At 37.1% G+C, this 23602-nt stretch overlaps 1 protein-coding gene across 3 annotated transcripts in view; it reads right to left on the bottom strand.

The window, feature by feature from the left end:
* Nucleotides 1–1792: 1792 nt before the first annotated feature.
* RB1 (RB transcriptional corepressor 1) overlaps nucleotides 1793–23602 on the bottom strand; it is a 135901-nt gene continuing 114091 nt past the window's right edge. The window contains exons 19-28 of one of the 3 annotated variants that reach the window (XM_029210036.1): nucleotides 20959–21104; nucleotides 18237–18382; nucleotides 15302–15406; nucleotides 14320–14433; nucleotides 14058–14221; nucleotides 11872–11902; nucleotides 9234–9376; nucleotides 8682–8731; nucleotides 3298–3515; nucleotides 1793–2320 (exon numbers count right to left, since the gene is read on the bottom strand). In XM_029210036.1, the coding sequence (XP_029065869.1) occupies nucleotides 3340–3515; nucleotides 8682–8731; nucleotides 9234–9376; nucleotides 11872–11902; nucleotides 14058–14221; nucleotides 14320–14433; nucleotides 15302–15406; nucleotides 18237–18382; nucleotides 20959–21104 (1075 nt within the window). In that variant the 3' untranslated portion in view covers nucleotides 1793–2320; nucleotides 3298–3339. Of the gene's footprint in view, nucleotides 2321–3094; nucleotides 3516–6049; nucleotides 6561–8681; nucleotides 8732–9233; nucleotides 9377–11871; nucleotides 11903–14057; nucleotides 14222–14319; nucleotides 14434–15301; nucleotides 15407–18236; nucleotides 18383–20958; nucleotides 21105–23602 lie in introns of those variants that run through there. The other 2 variants (XM_029210035.1, XM_029210037.1) reach the window with 2 other exon arrangements.

Genomic DNA, 23602 nt, shown 5'->3' with positions numbered 1-23602 from the left:
ACTGGTGAGGTCACTTTTGAATCCTTAGTTTCTTTTTGTTTATCTGTTTTTGCAGACCTTGTCTGGTAGAGGCAGAGGAGTCTCGATGCTTTCAGTTCTAAATCAGAATCCCATTTTTGGAACTGTGTAGTAGTTGTTATTTTATTGGGTTGGCCAAAAAGTTCGTTCTGGTTTTCTTCCGTAAGATGTTACAGCCTTACACCATTTGTCTGTATGTTTTAGTAGGTTAGCTGTTCTCTCCAGCAAAGAAACATTGAGGCCTGGGTATTACCAGTCGCCATCAGTTCTCACAGTCAGACGTCCACAGGCTTCATTTCCGACTCGTTCTCCTCAGCCCACTATGCTCGCTGTCACTGACCAAAAAGCCTTTATATTTTACAGTCTTCCCAAACCTCCTCTTCCTCTTTCTTGCCCTTTTCTGACAGGGTCTTCTGAATTTCCTCAATGCCTTTTTCTTTTATGAACTCATTTCATGGAAATACTGGACCACCCAAAGGGAACAGGTAAGTTTATTTAGGGATGAAAAATGGATTACTTTCCACGAGACTCCCCAGCGGGTCACTGCTCTGCCAGAGTACACGTTAGTAAGAAGGGGTGGGTGGAGTTTTATCTTGATTTCCTCTAAGCTTGTTATGTGTAGGTTGCACTGCTCTGTATCTCCATGCTGCTTATCTCTAGGCACAACAGAATAATCTATGAAACTTTTACAAAATACAGATTCAAGGATTCTAACTCAGTATGTTTACGAAGCTCCCCAAGTAATTTTGATGTTTAGCCAAGGATGAGAATCATTGGTTTAGCTCTTAAGACCTGGGATGCCAAACAATAAGGAAGGGCTGATTTTAGACCAGTTGGAGATGACAGACGAGTCCCGTGGTTACATCTCTGAAAAAACATGCTTTCTCTCTGGTCTTTGAGGATAGGCTGGCCATCAGTGCTCCTGTATGAAGGATAATATCACTTTATTTCCTTCATTTCTTTCTAACAGATGAGTGTTTGTAGAGCTCAGAAACCCTAAGTTTAGTCAGTGATACGTGGGAGGGAAGGTCCATTTTCATAATGACACTACATCAGAAGTCAATGGATCCGTTAAATTCATCTTACATTTTCCATCCTTAAGTTTTGTTTCCTCTCTGCTCACACAAGAAATTCAATGTTTTAGTGCTTCCAATATAATTTCACCCAAACTTACACAGAGAGAGGTTTAGGTTTTACAGGAATAAAGTAGCACCCTCATCTGCCGAGAGTGGTCTGTGAAGGTGCCATTCAGTGCTCTTTAAAAAGGGTGAAATGCTTTCATCTGAGACCTGAAGAAACTGCCTGTCATTCTAGACCATAACCTGGTGAGTGTTAGACGCAGAATTCTTGACCAGTGATGACGAAAAAGAGGCAATTACAGACTATACAGTTTTATCTATCTTATGAGTCCTCCCTGTGCTATTATCACAACAAACAGGTTGGGAGAACTGTAAAGAGAAAAGAAAAACCATACCGTACTGTCATTTTTAATTCAGTCTTTGCCAAAGCATAAAAACATAAACCATGACTTTCTCTCACTAAATTCAGTTAAAATCATAACATTTTCTGTTTAGAAAGTAACTGATATTGGTCTGTGGAATAAATTTAACTTTCACAGTAAATTGTCATCATACGTCAATACTAGACTGTAAGTATAGTTCCAAGATAATGGACACAAAAAAGTATTTCTAAGAATAGATGACTATTCCAGCTTCTTATTAAAAGAGTTGCTTTAATTCCTTTCAGACATTATACAGTGTTACTATATTTCTATTTAAGACCCCATACTTATGGAAATTTGCTTTGTCTAGAGGCAAGGTTTCAGGTTGTCCTGTAAAACATTTATTTAGTCCAAAGGAAAATTCTACCGAATAAATCCTTGCCAATGCCATGTACGCTGTCTGGCCCAAAAATGAGGAACAAAAATATGCTTCTACGGGCAAGTTTCTAGGAAATCATCCGGACCGTAATAGAACTGATACTCCCCACCGCCCAGCATTTGTACCAGAAAACTGTAATGAATAAAGTAAATACTGAATTTGAACTTGTCCCTTTCATTATAAAGACCTTTAATTACTGGAATACTAAATTAATCTCCAGAAGTGATCAGTTTTCTATCATCCAGACTAAAAATTTTTAATGTTATAAAGGCTGCTTGATTTTTCCCTAAGAGACTGCATTTCATGGAAGATCCGCACTGAGGTATGCTTGCTGCTTTTCCTGCTGGAACTTCCTTATTTGCCTTTCTTCCTTCAGGGACAAACATGCTGCTGTTCCAGAAGGAGGGACTTTTACTGTCCACCTGTTTTTGAGAAATCATATTACTTCAACTCAAGATTATCCCTTGGTACCAGATGGGTTTCTTCATTTTTTTTGGAGTTTAGTATGATCATATGGTACATATATTACATAATATATGTATGTGATAATATATATATAATATATATTATAATAATATATGTACATATATATATACATCTACCTAAGCAGGGCCTAAGTTAGATCCCCCAAATCAATGCATTAATGGTGAGACAAGACTATTCCCACTAAGTGGGATAAAGCCTCTCAAAAGCTCTATGCCAGTTTAGATATGTTTTTGATGCCATATGACTTTTGGCACCAAACACAAAGAACCACTTGGTTTTGAAAGCTTTTTGGATTTCAGAACTGCAGATAAAGGACTGCAGACTTATATATATATGTGAAGGATGCTTGGAAGGAAAGGCCTTTATAAACTCTGTGTTAGATGAAAAGAGATACTTGCCCCCCTGCCCCAACTCCTTTTCTTAAAACTCTCCATCTTACTATGACATCTTATGTTTCCTCAGACACACCTGACGCACACTCACCTCTGAGCACTGGCTTTTTCCTCTCTGTGTTCTGTTCTACCCCCTCTGGCGCCTGGCTCACTCCCTCACCCTCTGCAACACTTGGCTCAAATAGCACCTCGGCAAGTCTTGCCCTGACCACTCTCCTTTAAGTGTTAAAACTCCTCTCCCTACCGGTACTCCCTGCTCTCCCCCCGGCACGTCTTTCTCCACAGAACTTAATACAATCACATATACTATATTCCTCGTTTATTTATTCGTTTGCTCTCTTTTCCCGAAACTAGAATTAGAATGTAAGTTCCACAGAGAGGGGGAATCTTAATTTTATTTACTTGTTGTTGTATCACATTTTAGAATGTGCCTGAAATACAGTAGGTACTCAATACATGGCATTTTCAAAGAGAAAGAGAATATCGTTTCTACATACTTGGAAAACATACAAAAAACATACCTTTTTTCCCCCCTACATACGGGCTTCTTCTAGATGCTACAACTATAGTAGTAGGTAAGGCCAGCCAGGTTGATGCCGGGGTGGGTAAACAGGCAACAGGCAACCCGAGTAAGGCCGTTTCTGACGGTGATGAATGCTGTTACACTTTTGAAGGAGAGTGGCACAGTACAGAGGAAGGATTTTAGCTTGGGTGTCAAGGAAGGCCTCTGAGCTGAGCCCTGAAAGACAAGAGGAAACCAGCTAAGCAAAATCCTGGGGGAGGAGCACGCTGGACAGAAGGAACAGCAAATGTAAAAGCCTGAGGTAGGGATGGGCTTGGCGTCATAAGAGAAGAAGGCCAGTGGGGGTAAAGCACAGTGAGCAGGGAGAAAGTAGCCTGAGAACAGGACGGAGAAGAAGGTAGGCGCCGCTTCCCAGGCCGCGATCAGGAGTCTGAATACTTCAAGGAGAGGAGCAAAGTGAATCAATTTATATTTTAAAGGGGTCTTTAAGGAGTAGAAAGGTAAAGAGGAAAGAGAGGGAAGTGGAGACCAGTTAGAAGTCTTTAACAGTGGTCCAGACAACAGCTAATAGAAGACTCAGGATTTTATCTTGAGCAAGTAAGTGTTTAGTAACATGGGAAAAGACTAGGGTAGAAAAGGGTGTTTTTGTTTGATTTTGGTTTATATTTTGAGAAGCTGGGTGGGGAGGAGGGGTAGGAATCAGCGGTTCTGTTGGCTGTGAGAGCTCTGACCTCCATGAAGAGGTCAGGCTGGAGAAATAAATCTGGGATCCATCAGCATATAAAGCCCATTCTTAAAGGCTAAGAACGGATGAGATACTAGGAGAGAATTTAGATACCGAAGAGAACGTTAGTGCACTTAATACAAAGACCACATCAGACCATTAAGACTCTTAACAACTAATTTATTTAAAAATAGACAAACTATTGTTAATCGTAGAAAATAGTAACAGCGATTTTAAATGTACAGTTTTAACCAATACAAAAAGCAATAAAGCAATATCTGAAGCCTTATTTAAGAAATCTCAATACATGATCTCTGAAGTTCCTTAAGTTCTGACACTAATTCTAACATGAACTTATTAGCAAAAGACTCAGAAATGTGGTAAGCCCTTGACCTAAAAACTAACTGATTTGTTTGATATTCATGCAAAAATGAATGAGGAAATGAGATAAAGCTTTCTAGTGCCTTTGCTATCAAGATAACTGTCAAAAAAATAAGTTTGCAACTTAACTGAGCACAAAATAAAGTTTTGTTTTCTAACAAATAAGACCAGGTTTCTTTTTAAAAAGAACTCTGAGTTTAGACAAAGTAATTTTCCTAAAAGCTAATAGATGCTACCTTAAATACCACCTATTTTAAATTATACCATCTCTAAATAAGTTAATCACACAAGATATTTAAGTACACCTTTAGGTGTTGTAGGGGGGAGCGCCTCTTTTCTAATGCAGCTGTTTTAAATTGAAGCTTTTGCACAAAATCAGAGAGAAACATTAATGCCTAACCCAAAGACCTTTTGTTACCTGCATTTTGGATGAGAAATGATGCGGCTTTGAAAATGCCAGTGTTAGACCATGCTGAATTAAGAAAAAAAAAAGGACAACTGCTAGTTCAAAAGATACATGGAAGATATGTACCATTCCAGAACAAACACACCCTCTTCCCGCATTCAGGAGGGCAGAGTAATTGCTGAGATGTAATTATATAACTCTCTAAAAAAAAAAATAAGGCTCCTATAGTTAACAGTCTGTTTGTGGAGTAAAATTATTTTGTATCTTGATGCTTCGGGACCCAGAAACGTTAGAAAGTGCACTTGGGATATACTGTATTAGGGTCCTCTGCAGCAAAGCTCTAGCTGAACACTTTATTTTCCAAGCACTAGATGGGTACTTCATGAATTCAGTGATCTGAATGGTATAAAAACCAAAAGTACTATTAATAACTCTTTATTTTAAAACATGAGTTGGAGGAAGAAAAGAATAAATTTTTACAAGTCCTGAGGTATGAAATCTGTATCAGTAGTATGACAGTATCTCATATGTTTATACTTTGCTTTCTGTTTGTATTTAAAAACTAATATTTATAAAACAAACACACAGTACATCCATTTAGTTTCCATGAGTCAACTAAAATCTAATGTGTAAAAATTAGTAATTTTTCCCTAGTTTCTAATATATGTTTTAGCACAAGAGCTCAGGATCATTTGGGCGAATGGGGGCAGTCAGCCAAATTGCATTTGGAAGACAAGACGCATTTTCTAAGGGTGTTCATGTTAAGTTAAAAAAAATAAATATAAATTAATAAAAATAAGAGCAAACATCACATACATGCCACAAGAGAAGACAAAGTACTCAGATAGGCACAGGTTGTGAGGACTCTCACTCCCAGGGGATCCTGCCACCATTTGTAAAGCAGAGCAATTATAAGTAAAACCCCTACATACGAACGAGTTCCATTCAGAGCATGCTTCATAAGACCAATTTGTTTGTAAGTCCAGCGAAGTTAGCCTAGGTACCCAACTAACACAATCAGCTATATAGTACTGTACTGTAATAGCTTTATAATACTTTTCACACAAATAATACATAAAAAACCAACAAACACAAAAAATAAAGAAAACATTTTTAATCCTACAGTCCAGTACCTTGAAAAGTACAGTAGTGCAGTACAACAGCCGGCATACAGGGGCTGGCATCGCCTGAAGAGGCAAGAAGAGTTACTGACTGGAGGAGGGAGAGGAGGTGGGAGGTGGTAGACCTGAAGGATCCTCAGCAATAGGAGACGGAAGGCAAGCTGCAATTTCACTCACGCCTGACATTAATGGCACAGGTTCTGGTTCCTTGCTGGATTCAATTGTTCGCATCTTTGAAAGTTCGTATCTTGAAGGTTCGTATGTAGGGGACTTACTGTATTTTGGAAATGGAAACATCTGCTACAGCTTTTTAAATGGCAGGACTGGCACAGGATTTTCAATCTTGTACAATAACAATGCATGTTCTAGTGACTACAATGTTGCAAGTGGCTTAGGAATCCCCTGCACAAATACTCAACTGTGCTATCCACAAAAAGAGCTGAAGGTATGTATCAAATGTGGCCGTAAACAGAACCTGGGAGAGTTCTACAGTCAGATCTGTGGGAGACAATGAAGCCGGAGATGTACAGGGTGCCCACCAAGGTCGTGAGGTCCTCACTTTTCTTCCCTGTTTGAGGTATCCGTGCTATCATTCATTTTCTGCTTTTGCATTCGTGTTCGAGTAGATGCTAAAACAAGGATGAAGAAATGTTAACAGCACTGACGGTGCTGGGTAAGCTGGTAAAGGGCTGCCACGTATGTTATGCTTATGCCAAACTGATGGAGCCCAGGGCCTCGCAAAAGCAGTGGTTTCGTTTTTTATATCATACATCCCCATCAGCAAATTTTTTTCCAAGCAGTACCACTAAATGTATGTATGTATGTATGTATGTATGTATGTATATGTGTCTAAATTATAAGACACACACACCCCAAACATTAAAATAGATGAGATAAAGACAAATATTCTAATAGTCTCTTTATGTACCCCCAAAAGGTGGTCTTACACACACCCAAGTGTGCCCAACTTTGTAGGCCACTGTTCTAGAGATGATATGGTTAAGTTTGGCACCTGAGCAAAACAGAATTCTGGGCTGGTCTGCTGAAGTGAGTGTTATTCTTCATAAAGCCAGGAATTCCCTTGTGTTTGGAGACACGCTGCAAGTACTGCAAACACATCAGCTCACAGCTCATTTAATTTGGACATGGACATTTAAAAATACATTATTAATTACAACACAAAAACAGAATGCTTCTCTTAAATAATTTAAAAAATCTTAACTTGATTTTAGAGGTGGGCAAAGGCTCTTCATAAAGAAGCACAAAACACTCACACTTGGTAAAGAAAGGAGTGACTCTAAGTCTCCCCTTCTGGCCCTTCCACTCTGAGCAATCTAGCACTGTGTAATGATCTTCTTCTGAATACAGTTTTTTTGAGGAAAGCTGAAGAGCAACCTGGAGAATTCCTTATCCTCATGGGTTAAAACTCCTGCTACCTCTCCTCAATTTTCAGCTGCACAAAGGCCCTGAACTTCAGCCCGGCAGAGGGAATTCCTGGTCATAGCTAAGTGTGTCACTGCGAAATGTACTGACTACAGCAACTGAGCTCTTCTATAAGAAAATATACACGTTTTTACAACTTTCTGCTCCTTTTAAAATGCATATTTGTGGGTTCCAAAATGCTTCCACATGTTTTTAAGGTCTGATTTTGGTTATAAGCTTCATGTCTATTTTCATGTACTGGGGGGAAAAGCTACAACTATTTAAAAGTTAAAACAGGAGTATATTAGTTGATGTAAAATCCAAAAAGAGATCCATTTATAACCACAAAATTTAATTTAGTTTCAACAGTACTCTTCAAAATAATACACATAGAAATACGGTTTAAAAAATCAAAAGTATTTTTAAAAACACTTTATATTTCAAAGTTAGTATCTACAGAGACATATTGAGAGAAAGCCCCTTTTTAAAAAGTCACATTTTAATTGGTACTGTTCTTACTGATATGTCCTATGACCTAGGAATGACAGTTTTAATTCTTATTATCTCCTAAATATTTGTCTTCTTTCCAAGACCCAGCTCTGTTTCCTGTTAATGGGTCTGGCACCAGGTTATCAGGAAACGTCACACTCACCCTCACGGCTACTTCTCTAAGACAACGCAGTAGCAGTCAGTGCACACGGATCTTTTTCTTAATGTGCTTCCCATCTACTACACTTGGGTTAATCTTTCATAGTGTCAGAGTAGCTTAGGAGAGAAGTCCATTTGCCTTAACATTCCAAACTTAAGTCACTCTGTATAACTTGGAAAATGCTCTTGTGTGCTTTATCAAAATTCTGATTTCCAGTAATGAAAAACTTTTGTTTAAAATAAGTTCTAAAACTTGCAAATTAGGGAAGTTCAGTAATAGCAGAATAAAAGATTATTCTTTAAATAAGGGTGATGATGTTTATATATGCTAAGTTTATAACATTCTTGCCTACATCCAATACTCTTAAATAAAGGTACCTCATTACAGTTCTGCTATCCTAAAATATTTTCTAACCACAGCCATTCGTGTTGAAGATTTGGTTTCACTTCTTGGTCTTCCCGCACAGATTTTAGGAAGGATGAAGATGACCTTCACTTTGCATCACACGTCTAATCCATACAGACTAGTAAATAACACATGCTTGAGCGAATTGTATCTTGAACGCATAAGCAAGTCACTAATTGAAGAGATTCTATAAACTTATTCTTTTATAATGTGAAAAGGCTTTCTGCAATGTAAATGACTGTTCATTTACATAAGGTTTAATGGTAATACTTACTCATTTCTGCCAGTTTCTGTTGAAATTTGGACTCCCCTGGGAGATGTTTACTGCAGATTTAAAAAATGCAAAATATTTCATATGTATATGTATAAATGAAAACCTCAGATTTCCAATAACTATGTTTTCAATGACTTTTTATGCTCTTATTTTAGTGAGGAGCTTTTAATTTCAAAGGTTTATAAATCGAACATCTAAAATATAAATGTCATAAATTTATGATCCTAGATATTTTTTCAGTGGTTCTTATGAAACACAGTAGCATTTTTCAAGAGTAAGCATTTAAAAATCTAATGTTAATCAAAACTAACAAAATTTTATCAATAGCTTTGTAAAAAAATGACCAGATTTTTAACATCTGATATTTTCAATTAATTTCAGTAGATTTACATGGTGCTTTTAACTTTGGGATGCAGTCACACCTACTATTTTGAGCAATCCTCATAATTTCCAAATAAAACTGGCATGAGAAGGACTGGTGTAAGTCGGGAGTAGGGCTGGCACTCTGGGTTCTCCCGATGACCAGCTCAGCTCCTGAAAAACGGCTCCTACCTTCCATCTGCTTCATCCGATCCTTCAATGTCAAAGCGCAGTTTTTTCAGTGGTTTAGGAGGGTTGCTTCCTTCAGCACTTCTTTTGAGCACACGGTCGCTGTTACACACCATTTGATTTATTTTCTGGAACTTCTCAGAAGTCTGCAAATTATGGAATTCTTTATTTTAAATCATTAAATGCCACCACTTTGCAGTTAGCAACCCCTAATTGTAGGTTTGAAGTGGGTCAAAAATCAGGCAGAAGTAATATCTGCATTTTAATTTTCTGCTTTTATGGACCAAATAAGAGATGTGAAAAATGTTAAAATCAGACTAACTGCACCTAACTCTGCCCCAATTAAATACCTGCTATTTTCAAACCCTCCTGTGTCTTCCCAACAACTCTGATGACTACTCCAAAAGTCCTAGTTCCTCGTTTTCAGAACCTACTCACACACAAAACTAGGTCTACTTCTCAGAAGCATGCAAAGTTGGAACAGCTTCCTGGAACCTTATTTTTGACAGATTTTTTTTTTCTTTTTAGAGCACAGCATAACCGGAAAGAATGTCACAGGAATTTAATAAGCGATGTTTAGTGAATAATAATTTGGGCTCACTTTATGGGTATCATGTTGACAAGTCATACTATATATTTGAAGCCATTATTGATGTATTGTTAGGATATCAGTATTTGTTGATATCCTAACTCTAAAAGTTTTAAAATAAAATATTAAATATCCAAAAAACTTAAGCATTTGAGTCCATCCAAGTATTACTAGAGATGATCTGAGATATTTATCTCCTGAGGGAGAATCCTTTCACAGCAAAGAAAGCTTTGGTAAGAAATACCAAAGGGGGCACAATACCTTATTTTATCCAAAACACAAACACATGGAAAAACTCTACGTCTTGTCCATCTATTTCAGAACCAGAGTGAGGTGATAATCTCAGTGATGTGTATTAACACATTTATTTGAACTCAAGAATGAAATCAGACTTTCTGATAGAAATTAAATGTGATTTGACTGATTTGACAGTAAGGATTAGCTTTGCTAATTATGCTTCATTTTCCAAAAATTAAATGAACTAAATTTCAAAAAAATTAAATGCAAAACCAGATTTTGATGGAAAATATATTTAGAGCACATGTACAATATGATAGAAACAAAATTCTGGGCACCTATTAAATTTATAAGATTTTCAGTTATCAGCTTTAAAATATGTAAGTACATATAACATTTTCTCAATTATTTTAGAGGCTATGGCAAGCAAAAAAGTTTGAAGACCACTACTTTATACTTATCCAGATTCAATCCTATTTATGTGGTCCATATCCCCTTTGTGAAGCCTGACAGCTGCAGCCTATATTGAGCTAAATGTCACAGCATTTACTATTTGTAACAAACATTTTAACATTTGGTCTTTTAGTATACAAACATTTATGGTTCTCTAGTTATTTCATTTGGGGCAGTGCAGCAGGCAGACGCTAGAATGGCTCTCACTAATCCTCATCTCCTTGAATGTGGGTTGGACCTGGTGGTGTCTTGCTCCTGACAAAATAATGCGGCAAAAGTGATGGAAAGTCACTTCCAAGATTACAACAAGACTGACTTCCATTTTGCTTGTTTATCTCCCTCGTTCCCTGCCTCCCTCTCTTGGAGTCCTTGCTCTGGGAGAAGCAAGCTGCTATGTTGGGAGTAGCCTGTCACCCTACGGAGAAGCCCACGTGTCAAGGAACTGATGGCTTGGACCAGTAGCCATCGAGGATCAGCCAACAGCCATATGAATGAGTCTCTGAGAGGTCTTCCTCCAGGTGAGCCTGGAGATAAGTGCAGCTCCAGGTGACACACTGGCTGCAGCCTTGTCTGGAGAGACCCTGGATCCTAAGCCATGCCTGCGTACTGACCCACAGAAACTGAGATGAAAAAGGTTTAAGTTACTAAGTTTGGGGGTGATTTGTTACGCAGCAATAAATAATAAATATAGGCAGAGGGGTGGGTGGTATGAAACATTAATAGTAATGCATACTGAATACAGGACTGCTGAATTAGTGATGGTAATGAAAGGCCAGCTAGAGTAATGGGTTCCCAGACTAGAATAACCATTTCAAAGCTAAACTTTGCCCTGCATTCCTCTGGAACAAAGACCACCACAGACTCTGTCACTTACACTGGGGCGTGTAACCAATTCCTTATCAATTTAACAGGGAAAGAATATCCTAGAATTTGGAGAGGAAGAAAAGCAAAAGTGTGTATATGTATAGAAGGAGACCAGTGGGTAAGGACTGGCTGGTGACATCTGGACACAGTGATTACATTTTGGAGTATCTTATTTCAAATTAGTGAATTTCAAAGCTGTTTTTTAAAACATTCCTTTGAGATTATATAATGCATATATTTGTATGTATAGACATGAATGTATACACACACATATATAATCTCAAAGAAATGTTTAGAAAACAACTTTGAAATTCACCAATTATGAATATGATTTAAAATTAAATCTGATTTGAAAATAAATCTGATGTCTTCTAAATTCTAAGCAATATGCCTGAATGAGGTGCTTGAATGATAGCATTTGTAAATTCAATTATAGAAATTCTCGATTTCTTTTATAGTTATAGTGCATACTATTTATTTCACAGGAAAAGTACTCACCCCAAATGATTCACCAATTGATACTAAGATCCTGTCAAGTTAATATAAAATACAAATTAGTAAATGCAAATCATATCCAACTGTGCAGAGGTGAACATACACACGTCATTCTGAATATCAGGAATGCCAAATCAAAGGTTTCCTCTACCCCTGGAACCACTGACAAATTATACTCATTAGAGACTTATTCTGGTACTGCTAGTCTAGTCAAACACTGAACTGGTTCCTTAAATTTTTTAAAGCAAGACCTGCATGTCTGCAAGAACATATTCTGCCATTGTTCTCATTTAAAAAGGGTAAAAGAAACTTTTAAGTTTATCCATACTTAATTCTTCATAAATCAATGACTAACAATTAAAATTTCTTTCACCTTTTCTCATTAAAAATTCAAGTTACATTTGGCAAAAACTTATATGTGATAATCAGAATTCTAATTAGGATCTATATATAGTATAGTAAATATATTTACTATATATAGTAAAGGCTATTTAACACATATCCTAGAATCAGAAATCTCTTATTAGTTTGTAAAGGCTATTTAACACATATCCTAGAATCAGAAATCTCTTATTAGTTTGTCCTTGCTTGAACCATATAATTTACGCTCCTGATAATAAAGGTGAAGAACAGCATTAGCCTGACAAAGATTTGATCATATGTACATGGAATCAATAAATATATGGATTTTATTGTCCTCCAACTCTTTGATAAGTGGCCATCATTCTATATACTGATATATTTGATTTAACTAAATATGCTGAATATGTAGAGTGTTAAGATGCTCTCTTAGGGCTTCCGTGGTGGCGCAGTGGTTGAGAGTCCGCCTGCCGACGCGGGTTCGTGCCCCGGTCCGGGAAGATCCCACATGCCGCGGAGCGGCTGGGCCCGTAAGCCATGGCCGCTGAGCCTGCGCGTCCGGAGCCTGTGCTCCGCAACGGGAGAGGCCACAACAGTGAGAGGCCCACGTAACGCAAAAAAAAAAAAAGATGCTCTCTTAATACTTGATCAATGATTTATCAGTATTTTCAGAATGTGACTTTTTTGCTAAAGGACTCCAACCTGGAAGTGATTTAACTAAGATCAGCAAAAAAGCCATCATTATCAGCATAACATGGGTTAATTATCACCATTAAAAATTTAGCTAAGTATACGTTTTCATGTGTACAAATTAGACATGGTATGGCATCTCAGCAGCTTATAATGTAATTTGTAGATATCAGTACACAGATACTCAACTATAAGAACACCAAATAAACAGAAGACGATACAGGGGCACATGGGAGCATTTATATCATTTGCCAATTATTTTCTACTTTTTCTTTTACTGTAGAGTTTGAAATTTTTATGAGTGTGCATTGTTTATACAATTAAACACACCACACAAATTTTTTCTATAGGGTTAATATATCCCCTTCTTGTTTTTCTTGCCCATTAAGTACAACTATATGGGCTAACGTTTTCTGAGACTTTACAAGCTAATCTGCCTCCACTTTATCCAAATAAAGTCAGTTTTAAATAGCCCTTGATAACACATAATGAGTCAACTGAAGTACTTCAAAAGCCAGAGAGCACTTGCTGTTGGATGTGGAAGATAATATACTGATTTGTAGTTGCACAGAACCTTTCATCTGAGAATTTAAAACAGTTTCACACTCATCATTTACCTGAGCCACAGCACCCTGAGACCTGCCCAAGTTAATACAAAGAGGCCACAGGCAGAATTAGGGATGGACTTCTAAAGACTTAATTTACAGTCACCTACATTTAATCAGTCATCTACATTTTTATAAGCAAGATGAACACATCCACAGAAAGAGTTCACAGGACATTCAATAAACTCCAGAATAAAAATTCTTAACCAAAAGTAATCTACTTTGTTTAGCAGACTGGCTACTTACAAAAACATGGGAGTGACTTGAAACTTATCATCAAACTGGTGCTCAGACTGTTTACAAAAGAACAGATCCTAGCAGCCAGGAAAGCTGACGATTAAATGTGCAAACCCATCTAAGTAAACAGATTACCTCCCCCCGACCCCCAATTCTTATCACATCCCTTAATATAAATGAGGAAATTAGGGTCTCAAATCTAGCTTATTTTAAATGAAGAAAGCTTTGTGTTCTTAAGCTTGGATCAAAATAAGTCCCTCTTATTCTTTACCACTTCCCTAAAAAGAAAACACAAACCTTGATCTTGGAGTCATTTTTGCTGGCATAGGCAGACCTTCTGAAATTTTATACGGATTCTTCAGGGGTGATATGTAGATGTTCCCCCCAGGAACCCGTAAAGGTGAGCTAGAAAACTTGTAAGGGCTTCGAGGAATGTGAGGAATTGGTGACAAGGTAGGGGGCTAGAGGAAAAACAAAAAGAGTAGATTACTTAACGTTTTAGTGAGATCCACTGCTTTATAATTAGATTTTCCCAAACAAAGGATGCTTTTTAACATACCCTGGTGGAAGCATACTGCAAAATATTTGTTTTCAGTCTCTGCATGAAGACTGAATTATAGAATACGATAATAGAATCATACTCCTCTTCTCTGATCAAAACATGTTTGAATGTCTGAGGAAGAAGAGCAAAAACACTTGTTAAATGAATTTGGGTATTTAACTCCTTAGACTTTTTTTTTTTAATTAATTAATTAATTTTTGGCTGCATTGGGTCTTTGTTGCTGCGTACGGGCTTTCTCTAGCTGTGGTGAGTAGTGGCTTCCCTTGCTGCGGAGCACGGGCTCTAGATGCGTGGGCTTCAGTAGTTCTGGCACACGGGCTCAGTAGTTGTGGCACACGGGCTCAGTAGTTGTGGCTCACGGGCTCAGTAGTTGTGGCTCACGGGCTCTAGAGCGCAGGCTCAGTAGTTGTGGCTCACGGGCTCTAGAGCGCAGGCTCAGTAGTTGTGCACGGGCTTAGTTGCTCTGTGGCATGTAGGAACTTCACAGAACAGGGCTCAAACCCGTGTCCCCTGCATTGGCAGGTGGATTCTTAACCACTGTGCCATGAGGGAAGCCTAGATTTTCTATTTTTATAGTTCATAATACTATTTACAGTAAAAACGCATATTTTACAGGCAAAAACAATCCGAAAAAGCCATCTTAGGCTTGGATTATAGCTGCTCTACTAGCAGTGAAATGTCATAGATATATACAGTATGTTTTTTATATATTTGTGTAAAAGTTTATTACAAATATCCTGCTTATTGTCAGCGATGTAGTATTCTTTATTTACTTTATAGTATGAATTTGAATACTAAAGTGTGTTAACTTCCCAATTACATTTTAGTTACAAAAAATTAACCAATAATACGAAAGTAAAAAGTTGATATGTAAATTTATATAATACAGTCAGAACATATGATATAATTAATGACTGAAGCTATCCATATTATAGATACGTATATATCTGGAAAATTCTTACCATGGAAAATTACCTACCTCCTGAACAGCATGAGGAAGATCTTTGTATGCTGTTACAATGATTTTGAATTTAAGGTCTATATTCTTCACTTTGCATATGCCATACATGGAACACATCATAATCTAGTAAATAAATGTGATATAAAAATAGTCAGGATTTTGTTGCATGGTTGTACTCTAAAAAACACTGTTATCTTTCTTTTAGCTTCAAAAAATGGAAATTTAATTTCCTACAGAATTATCTTTTCCCATCCTGAGCTCAGTTTGAATGTACATGTAAAGTATTTAAAGAACAGAATGCAAATAGCCAACTCTCAGTTACTCAGGACTGATCATCTGGTTTGTAAATAACCCTAACTTTGGCTCCTGTTCCTTAAATGTTTCTCAGAAGAGAAAAGTTGAAACTGGAATCAATTAACTGTTTAACTAGCACTTAAAAAAAAAAAACCAGGTGTGAAAAGGGTTCAAACTATTAGATAAAATAATATTGACTATACTCAGTGGTGGTGTTAAGGGGGATGCAGTAACTGGAAGGGGACAGGAGACAGTCTTCTGTTGACAATGTTCTGTTTCTTGATTTGCTTTCATAGATGAGTTCAGTTGATGAATTTACATTAAGATGTATCCTTATGATATATGGATTACTCTATACACATATTACATTTAAAGAGAAGGGTATTTTAAACATAAAAATAAAATTTGAAGTGATTTTCTGTGACTTTGAAACATCGAACTTTCTTAATTTGTCTGAATTTTACTACCTAATTTAAGAACTGATATCTTCTGCAACATTCTTGCTCCCATCTACCGCCAAGAATACCTACTCAACATCCCTTGTTTAGCATCTTAAACAGCCCCAATACTACTATTTCTCCCGTTTAGAATGCCATCCAAGTATCCTCTTTGGTAATTCACACTGTTCTATTTCAATACTTTACCTAAGATACCTCTCACAAAATCTTCTTGATTCCAGATACCTAATCTCTTTAGAAATCCTTAGCACTACTGTCTATCTTTCTATATTATAGAAAAGCAGTAGACCCATAAGGCAATAAGTGCCTACTTAAAAAAAAAATCCAACATACTAGAATTTAGAGTTCAAATATGCTCTTGTAAAATATACATATTTGTAGGTTATACCTTTATACAATAATTCATCTTTTGCTCAAAATATCATTCTTACTGGGAAAAATACTACCAAACTTACCAAAATAAAAAGATTAAAAGGGAATATTATGAACAGCTGCATATCAACCAAATAGATATCTAAGATGAAATGGAAAAATTTAAGGAAAGACACGAACTACCAAAACTGACTCAAGAAGAAAAAGAAAATCTGAGCTTTTGAAGCACTAAAGCACCAAAAGCTTCAAAGAACACAATCAAGAAAGTGAAATGAAAAAAAAAAAAAAAAAGAAAGTGAAATGACAACTCAGAGAATGAGAGAAAATATTTGCAAATCATATAAGGATTTGCATGATAACTTGCATGTAGAATATATAAAAAACCCTTTCGGCTCAACAATAAAAAGACAACCCAATGAAAAAATAGGTAAAGTATCTGAATAACTATTTCTCCAAAGAAGATATACAAATGGTCAATAAGAACACAAAAAGATTCTCAATATCATTAGCCATCAGGGAAGTGCAAATCAAAACCACAAAGAGATATCACTTCATATCCATTAAGATGGCTATAATCCAAAAGGCAAATAAGAAGTTGGTGTAGATGTGAAGAAACTGGAACCCCATACACTGCTGACAGGAATGTAAAATGGGTAGCCATGCTAGTAAACAATCTGGCCATTCCTCAAAAGGCAATACAAAGAGTTACCATATGACCCAGCAATTCCACTCCTAGGTAAATACTCTAGAGAAATGAAAACATACGTCCACCCAAAAGCTTGCACATGAATTTTCATTAACATTATTCATAATAGCCAAAAAGTGGAAACCAAATGTACATCAACTGATGAATAAATAACATGATGTGGTATATAGCCATACAATGGAATATTATTTGGCAATAAAAAGGAATGAAGTACTGATACAAGCTATAACACAGATGAACAATGAAAACATAGTAAGTGAAGGAATCCAGACACAAAAGATAACATTATATGATTCCATTTATATGAAATGTCCAGAAGAGGCAAGTCTATAAAGACAGAAAGTAGATTAGCGTGTTGCCTGTGGTTAGAGGGGGTAGGAGAATAGAGGCGTGTATGCTACAGGTACAGGGTTTCCTTTTGACATGATGAAAATATTTTAAAACTGATTTTGGTGATTGTTGCACTACTCTGTTAATATACTAAAAACTACTGAACTGTACATTTTAAATGGGTAATTAGCATGGTATATGAATTACATCTCAATAAAACTGTTACAAAAATATTATTCCATAAACAGAGAAGAAAGAGGAAGATATGAGAGATGGTCTTTGTAAATTAACTCATTCATTTATTCATCTGACACTGTTTTAGATCAACTATTCTTTTTTAGATCTTTTTTAGATCAACTAAGGTCCCCGGGGGTTCTTAGTTCCCCAACAAGGGATCAAACCCATGCCCCCTGCAGCCTGCAGTGGAAGCACAGAGTCTTAAGCACTGGACCAGGGAAGTCCTAGATCAACTATTCTTAAGTCTCATGCTTTTTCCACACTAAATGAATTCTAGCTTACCACAACACAGAAAAAGCCTATGATAAAGTTTCTTCAGTGAGCTTTGCAGTGAGATCTTTCATGCCATTAAATAAGTAAAGTTATTGAAATATTCTCAAGCTCTAAAGCTCTCATTTGTAAGAAATATAGCAAAAATATAAAGGGTAGCCAACAAGCAAATATATATTAAGTCTACTAAATCGATGCAGCTTCTCATGTGAATCTAACCTTTTCTTAAGAAATCAGTACACAGCTAACAAGTGAATCGAGTAGGAAAAGTGCATAATTTTCTTACCTGGTCCAAATGCCTGTCTCTCATGAGTTCATACTCATTTTGCAGTGTGTGTTGGAAAAGGGTCCAGATGATATGTTCTAGTTCTGGGTGGTCAGACAGAAGGCGTGCACACAGGGTATTTAGTCGAAGATATGCTAGTCGATACACTGGAAAAATAAGGGGAATTAATCACATTTACTCTTAATTTTGTATCACAAGTGGATTTTTTCAAAACATTAAATTGCTATAACCAAATGCTGTTAAATAGCATTTTAACATTAACTTCATCTCTACCACTGTTTTCCTTATGAATAAATGATTTGTAGCCTTAGCACTGTCCTAGATACTAGAAGGCAAAATAATACTTTGCTGAAAGCATTATTCAGCAAAAAAAATTCTTTTGCTAAATTATTACAGCATAAAATTGAGGTAGAGGGACTTCCCTGGTGGTCCAGTGGTAAAGAATCCGCCTTCCAATGCAGGGGACGCGGGTTCGATCCCTGGTTAGGGAACTAAGACCCCACATGCAGCAGGGCAACTAAGCCCGTGCGCTACTTAGCTCCTGCGCCTCAACTACAGAGCCTGCGTGCCAAAAACTACAGAGCTCACGCACTCTGGAACCCACACGCCACAACTACAGAGCCCACGCGCCCTGGAGCCTGCACACCACAACTAGAGAGAGAAAACCTGCACGCCACAACTAGAGAGACGCCCGTGCGCCACAATGAAAGATCTCATATGCCTCAACGAAGATCCCGCGTGCTGCAACCAACACCCAACACAGCCAAAAATAAATTAAATAAATAAAATAAAATAAAGTTGAGGCGGAGGGAGAAAGATCCTAAGATCTTGTGAAATTAGACAATCCAAATAGAGTTTGTTTCAGTTCCACTGGTAATCTCTCATCACAGATGTTGAAAATTCTCACTATCAATATTCAAGAGGGTAATTATTTTTTAAAATAATGGAATTTCCAAAGTCCCTCAATTTTTCCAATCCTAAAAACAAAAAACAAATAGTGTATTTCTCTATAAAAATGCTAGACTTGTAGATTACCTAAGTGGTAATATGACTGTGATATTAAATTTAGAGAGTTTATTAAAAAATGCTAGTGGAACATAGGTTGGAGAAAAGTAATCCACAAAACTGAATTTTCCTCCATCTACTTTAAACATAATGACCCTTGGTTTAAATTTACTTTTCAAAGACTTGCATACGGTAATCAGAATTTTTTAGTTAATAATTTATCCCAGTGGTCCTCAACTTTGGCTTATATCAGACTTGCACTGAGGGCTTGTAAAAACAATGATTTTTTTTTTTTTTTGCCTCATCCTAGAGCTTCTGACTGAGTAGTTCTAGGGGCAGGGCTCAAACAAAAATTCTCATTTCTACAACTTAGCAGGTGAGGTGGATTCTGCTGGTTGGGGACCATACTTTGGAACCAATGCTCTTAACGTAAGGGCTTATAACATGCCTATAAAGTTCAGTATATCTCTGACTTGAATAAAAATCAGAAAAATGATTTATCACAGAGGAATGTGGCCTTTTACTTTCCTTCAAAGAGCTCCAAGTGGGTGTGCACTTGCATGTATACACACATGCACAGACACCCAAATGACCTCCCCATCCCACCACATACACACACAATCAGAGAATGCTATACAACCTGGTTACCAGGAAATGCACCTGCACTAGGCCACAACACATTGTATAATCTCAACTCACACACCTGAACAGCAAAAGTAATGTTAGGAGCAAATATTTCCAGGCATAAATTTGAAAGCATAACACTAGCAGCGACAATAACAACATCTAACACTTTCTGAGTGCTTACTATGTGCTAGGCACTGTTGGAAGCGTTTTATGTATTAATTCATTTAATATCTCAAAACCCATACAAGGTAGATTATTATTATTTCCATTTTACAGATGAGAAAACAGGCATAGAGATATTAAAGGTTTTTTTCCCTTTTTTTTAAAAATTGGAGATTAATTGCTTTACAATGTTGTGTTAGTTTCTGCTGTACAATGAAGTGAATGAGCTATATTTGTACCTATATCCCCTCCCTCTTGGACCTCCCTCCCACCCCACCCCCATCCCACCCATCTAGGTCATCATAGAGCACCGAGCTGAGCTTCCTGTGCTTTATAGCATGTTCCCGCTAGCTATCTATTTTACGCGTGGTGGTGTATATATGTCAATCCTAATCTCCCAATTCATCCCACCCTTCCCTTCCCCACCATGTCCACATGTCTGTTCTCTACGTCTACACCTCTATTCCTACCCTGCAAATAGGTTCATCTGTACCATTCTTATAGATTCTACATATATGCGTTAATATACGATATCTGTTTTTCTCTTTCTGGCTTACTTCACTCTGTATGACAGACTCTAGGTCCATCCACATCTCTACAAATGACCCAACTTCATTCCTTTTCATGGCTAAGTAATATTCCATTGTATATATGTACCATACCTTCTTTATCCATTCATCTGTCGTTGGACATTTAGGCTGCTTCCATGACCTGGCTAATGTAAACAGTGCTGCAATGAACATTGGGGTACATATGTCCTTTTGAATTATGGTTTTCTCAGGATATATGCCCAGTAGTGGGATTGCTGGGTCATATGATATTAAAGCGACTTGCCCAAATTCACGCCTAGTTAAGCAGAAGAGCCATGATTTGAATCCAGTCAGCCTCGTTTCAGAGTCCATGCTCTTGAGAGTGATCATCTACTAACCTTTTTTGTAAAAGAGTGAAAGGGAGGTAGATTTCAATGGCTTCTGAGTCTGGAAGGCTGAGGTTGCTTGTGCCTCTGAATTTGCAGTAGAATTTACACGTGTAGTTGACCCTTTTTTCTTTGGGGATCTTACAGGAGAAAGATACCTAGATATATTCAAAGGAAAAGACTTCATTTGAAGTTTGCTAAGAATCTCTCTCTCTCTCTCTCTCTCTCTCGCTCACACACACACACACACACACTCACGGCTGTACACATGCATCCAAACACATCTTGTCTATTTAATCTACTGTTCTACACCAAATCCCTCTTTAAATACAAGTTGGGAAAGAGAGATTAATAGGAAAACTAAGCTTGTCCTTATCATTTCTAACTCTATTTCAATAAATGGCTTTTCTTGGGAATTACTGAGTTATTTAAAAAATAGCTGCATATGTTTATATGTTCAATTCTAATAATTAAAGTGGGACTGAGTTCATAAAATTCTGGTTCAGAATTTCTGGTTCCAGAATTCTGGTTCAGTCCTTCTTCCAGCTTAAAAGAACAAGCCACTGATATCAAAATATCAATTTCTCTGATTCTCTCCTAAAATAATTTCATTGATAACTATGGTTCATATACATAGCACTTAAGTTACACATACATACTCCCTCCTAAATTATATAGTACACAATTATATGAATTAATATTTCAGGTAACATTATCAAGGCAGATTTATACCTGTATACTAAAAATATGTCAGGCATAAATCAAGGCAGAGATATTAGTAAAATTATTTCTCAATTTCTGACCTTCTACTGCTCTGTGTTGCCCTTTATTTTAGAGGATAATCCAGGTCTACTTTCTTTTTTTTTTTTCAAGAACACTTTTTATTAAGGTCACTATTAGTAAAAGGTTTACAGTCTTTTAAAAATATCCCAGAACCTACTATGAAGAGCAAGTACTAGGGAGTAAACACCAAAGCATAACTTTCTAATTTTGTTTTAGTAGCTGAGAAATCATTCTGAGCAGGAAGTAGGATTTGTACCTTACTATGGATGTTTCTAGTACATGCAATATATTTACTAGTACACTAGGAAAAGGGAATCACCATCATAACTTTATAAGTACCAGGGTCTAGTCTATTATCACCCTTGAATTTCCCTTCAATTCACTAACTAACAATATTGTAGACTGACTTAACTTGGGTAGAAGTTAGTCCGCCTTGAATTCTAGGTGACCACATTACCTCCTGGACTTCGCTACTTGAATCTCAGACTTAAGAAGGCCAAAGTGGAGCTCCTGATTTCTTTCCCATTCTTCCCATGTCAAGAAATGGCTTCACATTACATCCAGTTTAAGTTAAAAACTTAGGAGGTATTTTTAATTTTTCCCTTTTCCCAATCTTCAAACCCAATGCAAAAGAAAGTTCTATTAAATCTTCCTCTAAAATACACCCCAGATCTTTCCATTTCTTTGTATCTCTACTGACATATCTTAGACAAAGTCGTTTACATCTCTCACTTGAACTACTGAAATTTTCTCCAAACTGGTCTTTCTACTTTCTTCCTTACTTTGTTCCTTTCCCTCCTCCAAACCCACCTGTACTTCAAGTAGCAGCCAGAAACTGACCCTTTAAAAATACCAATTATAGCAAGCTGCACCCCTGCTTAAAACCTTAATGCTTTCCCACTGCCCTTCTAAAACCCAAACTCCTCCCTTCGGCCTATGAGAACCTACAAGGTCTAGCTCCAGTTTGCCTCTCCAGCCCCATCTTGTACCATTTTCCTCTTGTTTGCTTTGGGGTTTCTTTCTGTTCCTCAGACCAGCTAAGTTTGACCACCCAAGGCCACTGCACTTAATACTGTTTGCTGTGCCTGTTATGCACATCATACAGATTTTGCCTGGCCAGCACCCACTTGTTCTTGAAGTCTCAGGTCAAATAGCACTTCATCAGAGAAAGCTTCCCTAAACATTCTATCACTCTCTTAGCTTCTCTCTTTCACATCATTCTGTTTCTTTCTATTACAGAACTTATTATATTCTACAATAACCTTATGTATTAGTTTACTTGTTCACTGTTTATTTCCTTCCTCCAGAGCGTAAGCTCTATGAGGGGAAGGACCTAGTCCATCTTATTCGCCTTTGTATTCCCAGTGCCTAGAACACTTCCTGGCACCTAACAGACAACTGCTTATTGAATTAAAGAAAAAGATAAGGCTTGACTTATTTATATTTACGTATTACCTAGCAAACAAATTTATACATGAAGGCAGAAGCTCCATATGCTAGAAATACTTTGGTACAAATTATCATGGAAATGACATCTCTGGAAAACAGTCCCTGCACTAATCACAGAACGCTGTAATGTCAATTCCTATACAGAACTGAACAGGAACATAACATTAGGCACATTTCTATGAAAGGCAATGTAGCTAGACTGCTTAAGAGCATGGGCTTTGGGGTCAGATTGCTTGAGTTTGATTTCTAATTCCTTTTTCATAGATAACGGAGGCTGACAGCCGTGTCTATTGTCTTACAGGGCTGTTAGGTCACTGTCCAGCACACAGTGAACCCTCAATAAATGTTAGTTATCTCCTTCTTCTTCCATCACACCATCATGCACTAATCAACCGTTTTAGTCTCGGATCCCACACTACTCCCT

The sequence above is a fragment of the Monodon monoceros genome, unplaced genomic scaffold (assembly GCF_005190385.1).
Source record: "Monodon monoceros isolate NGI ecotype Baffin Bay Population unplaced genomic scaffold, NGI_Narwhal_1 Super_Scaffold_8, whole genome shotgun sequence".
NCBI classification, from domain to species: domain Eukaryota; kingdom Metazoa; phylum Chordata; class Mammalia; order Artiodactyla; family Monodontidae; genus Monodon; species Monodon monoceros.
The sequence above is the reverse complement of the archived record's forward strand: the minus strand, read 5'-3'. Positions and strand labels throughout refer to the sequence as shown.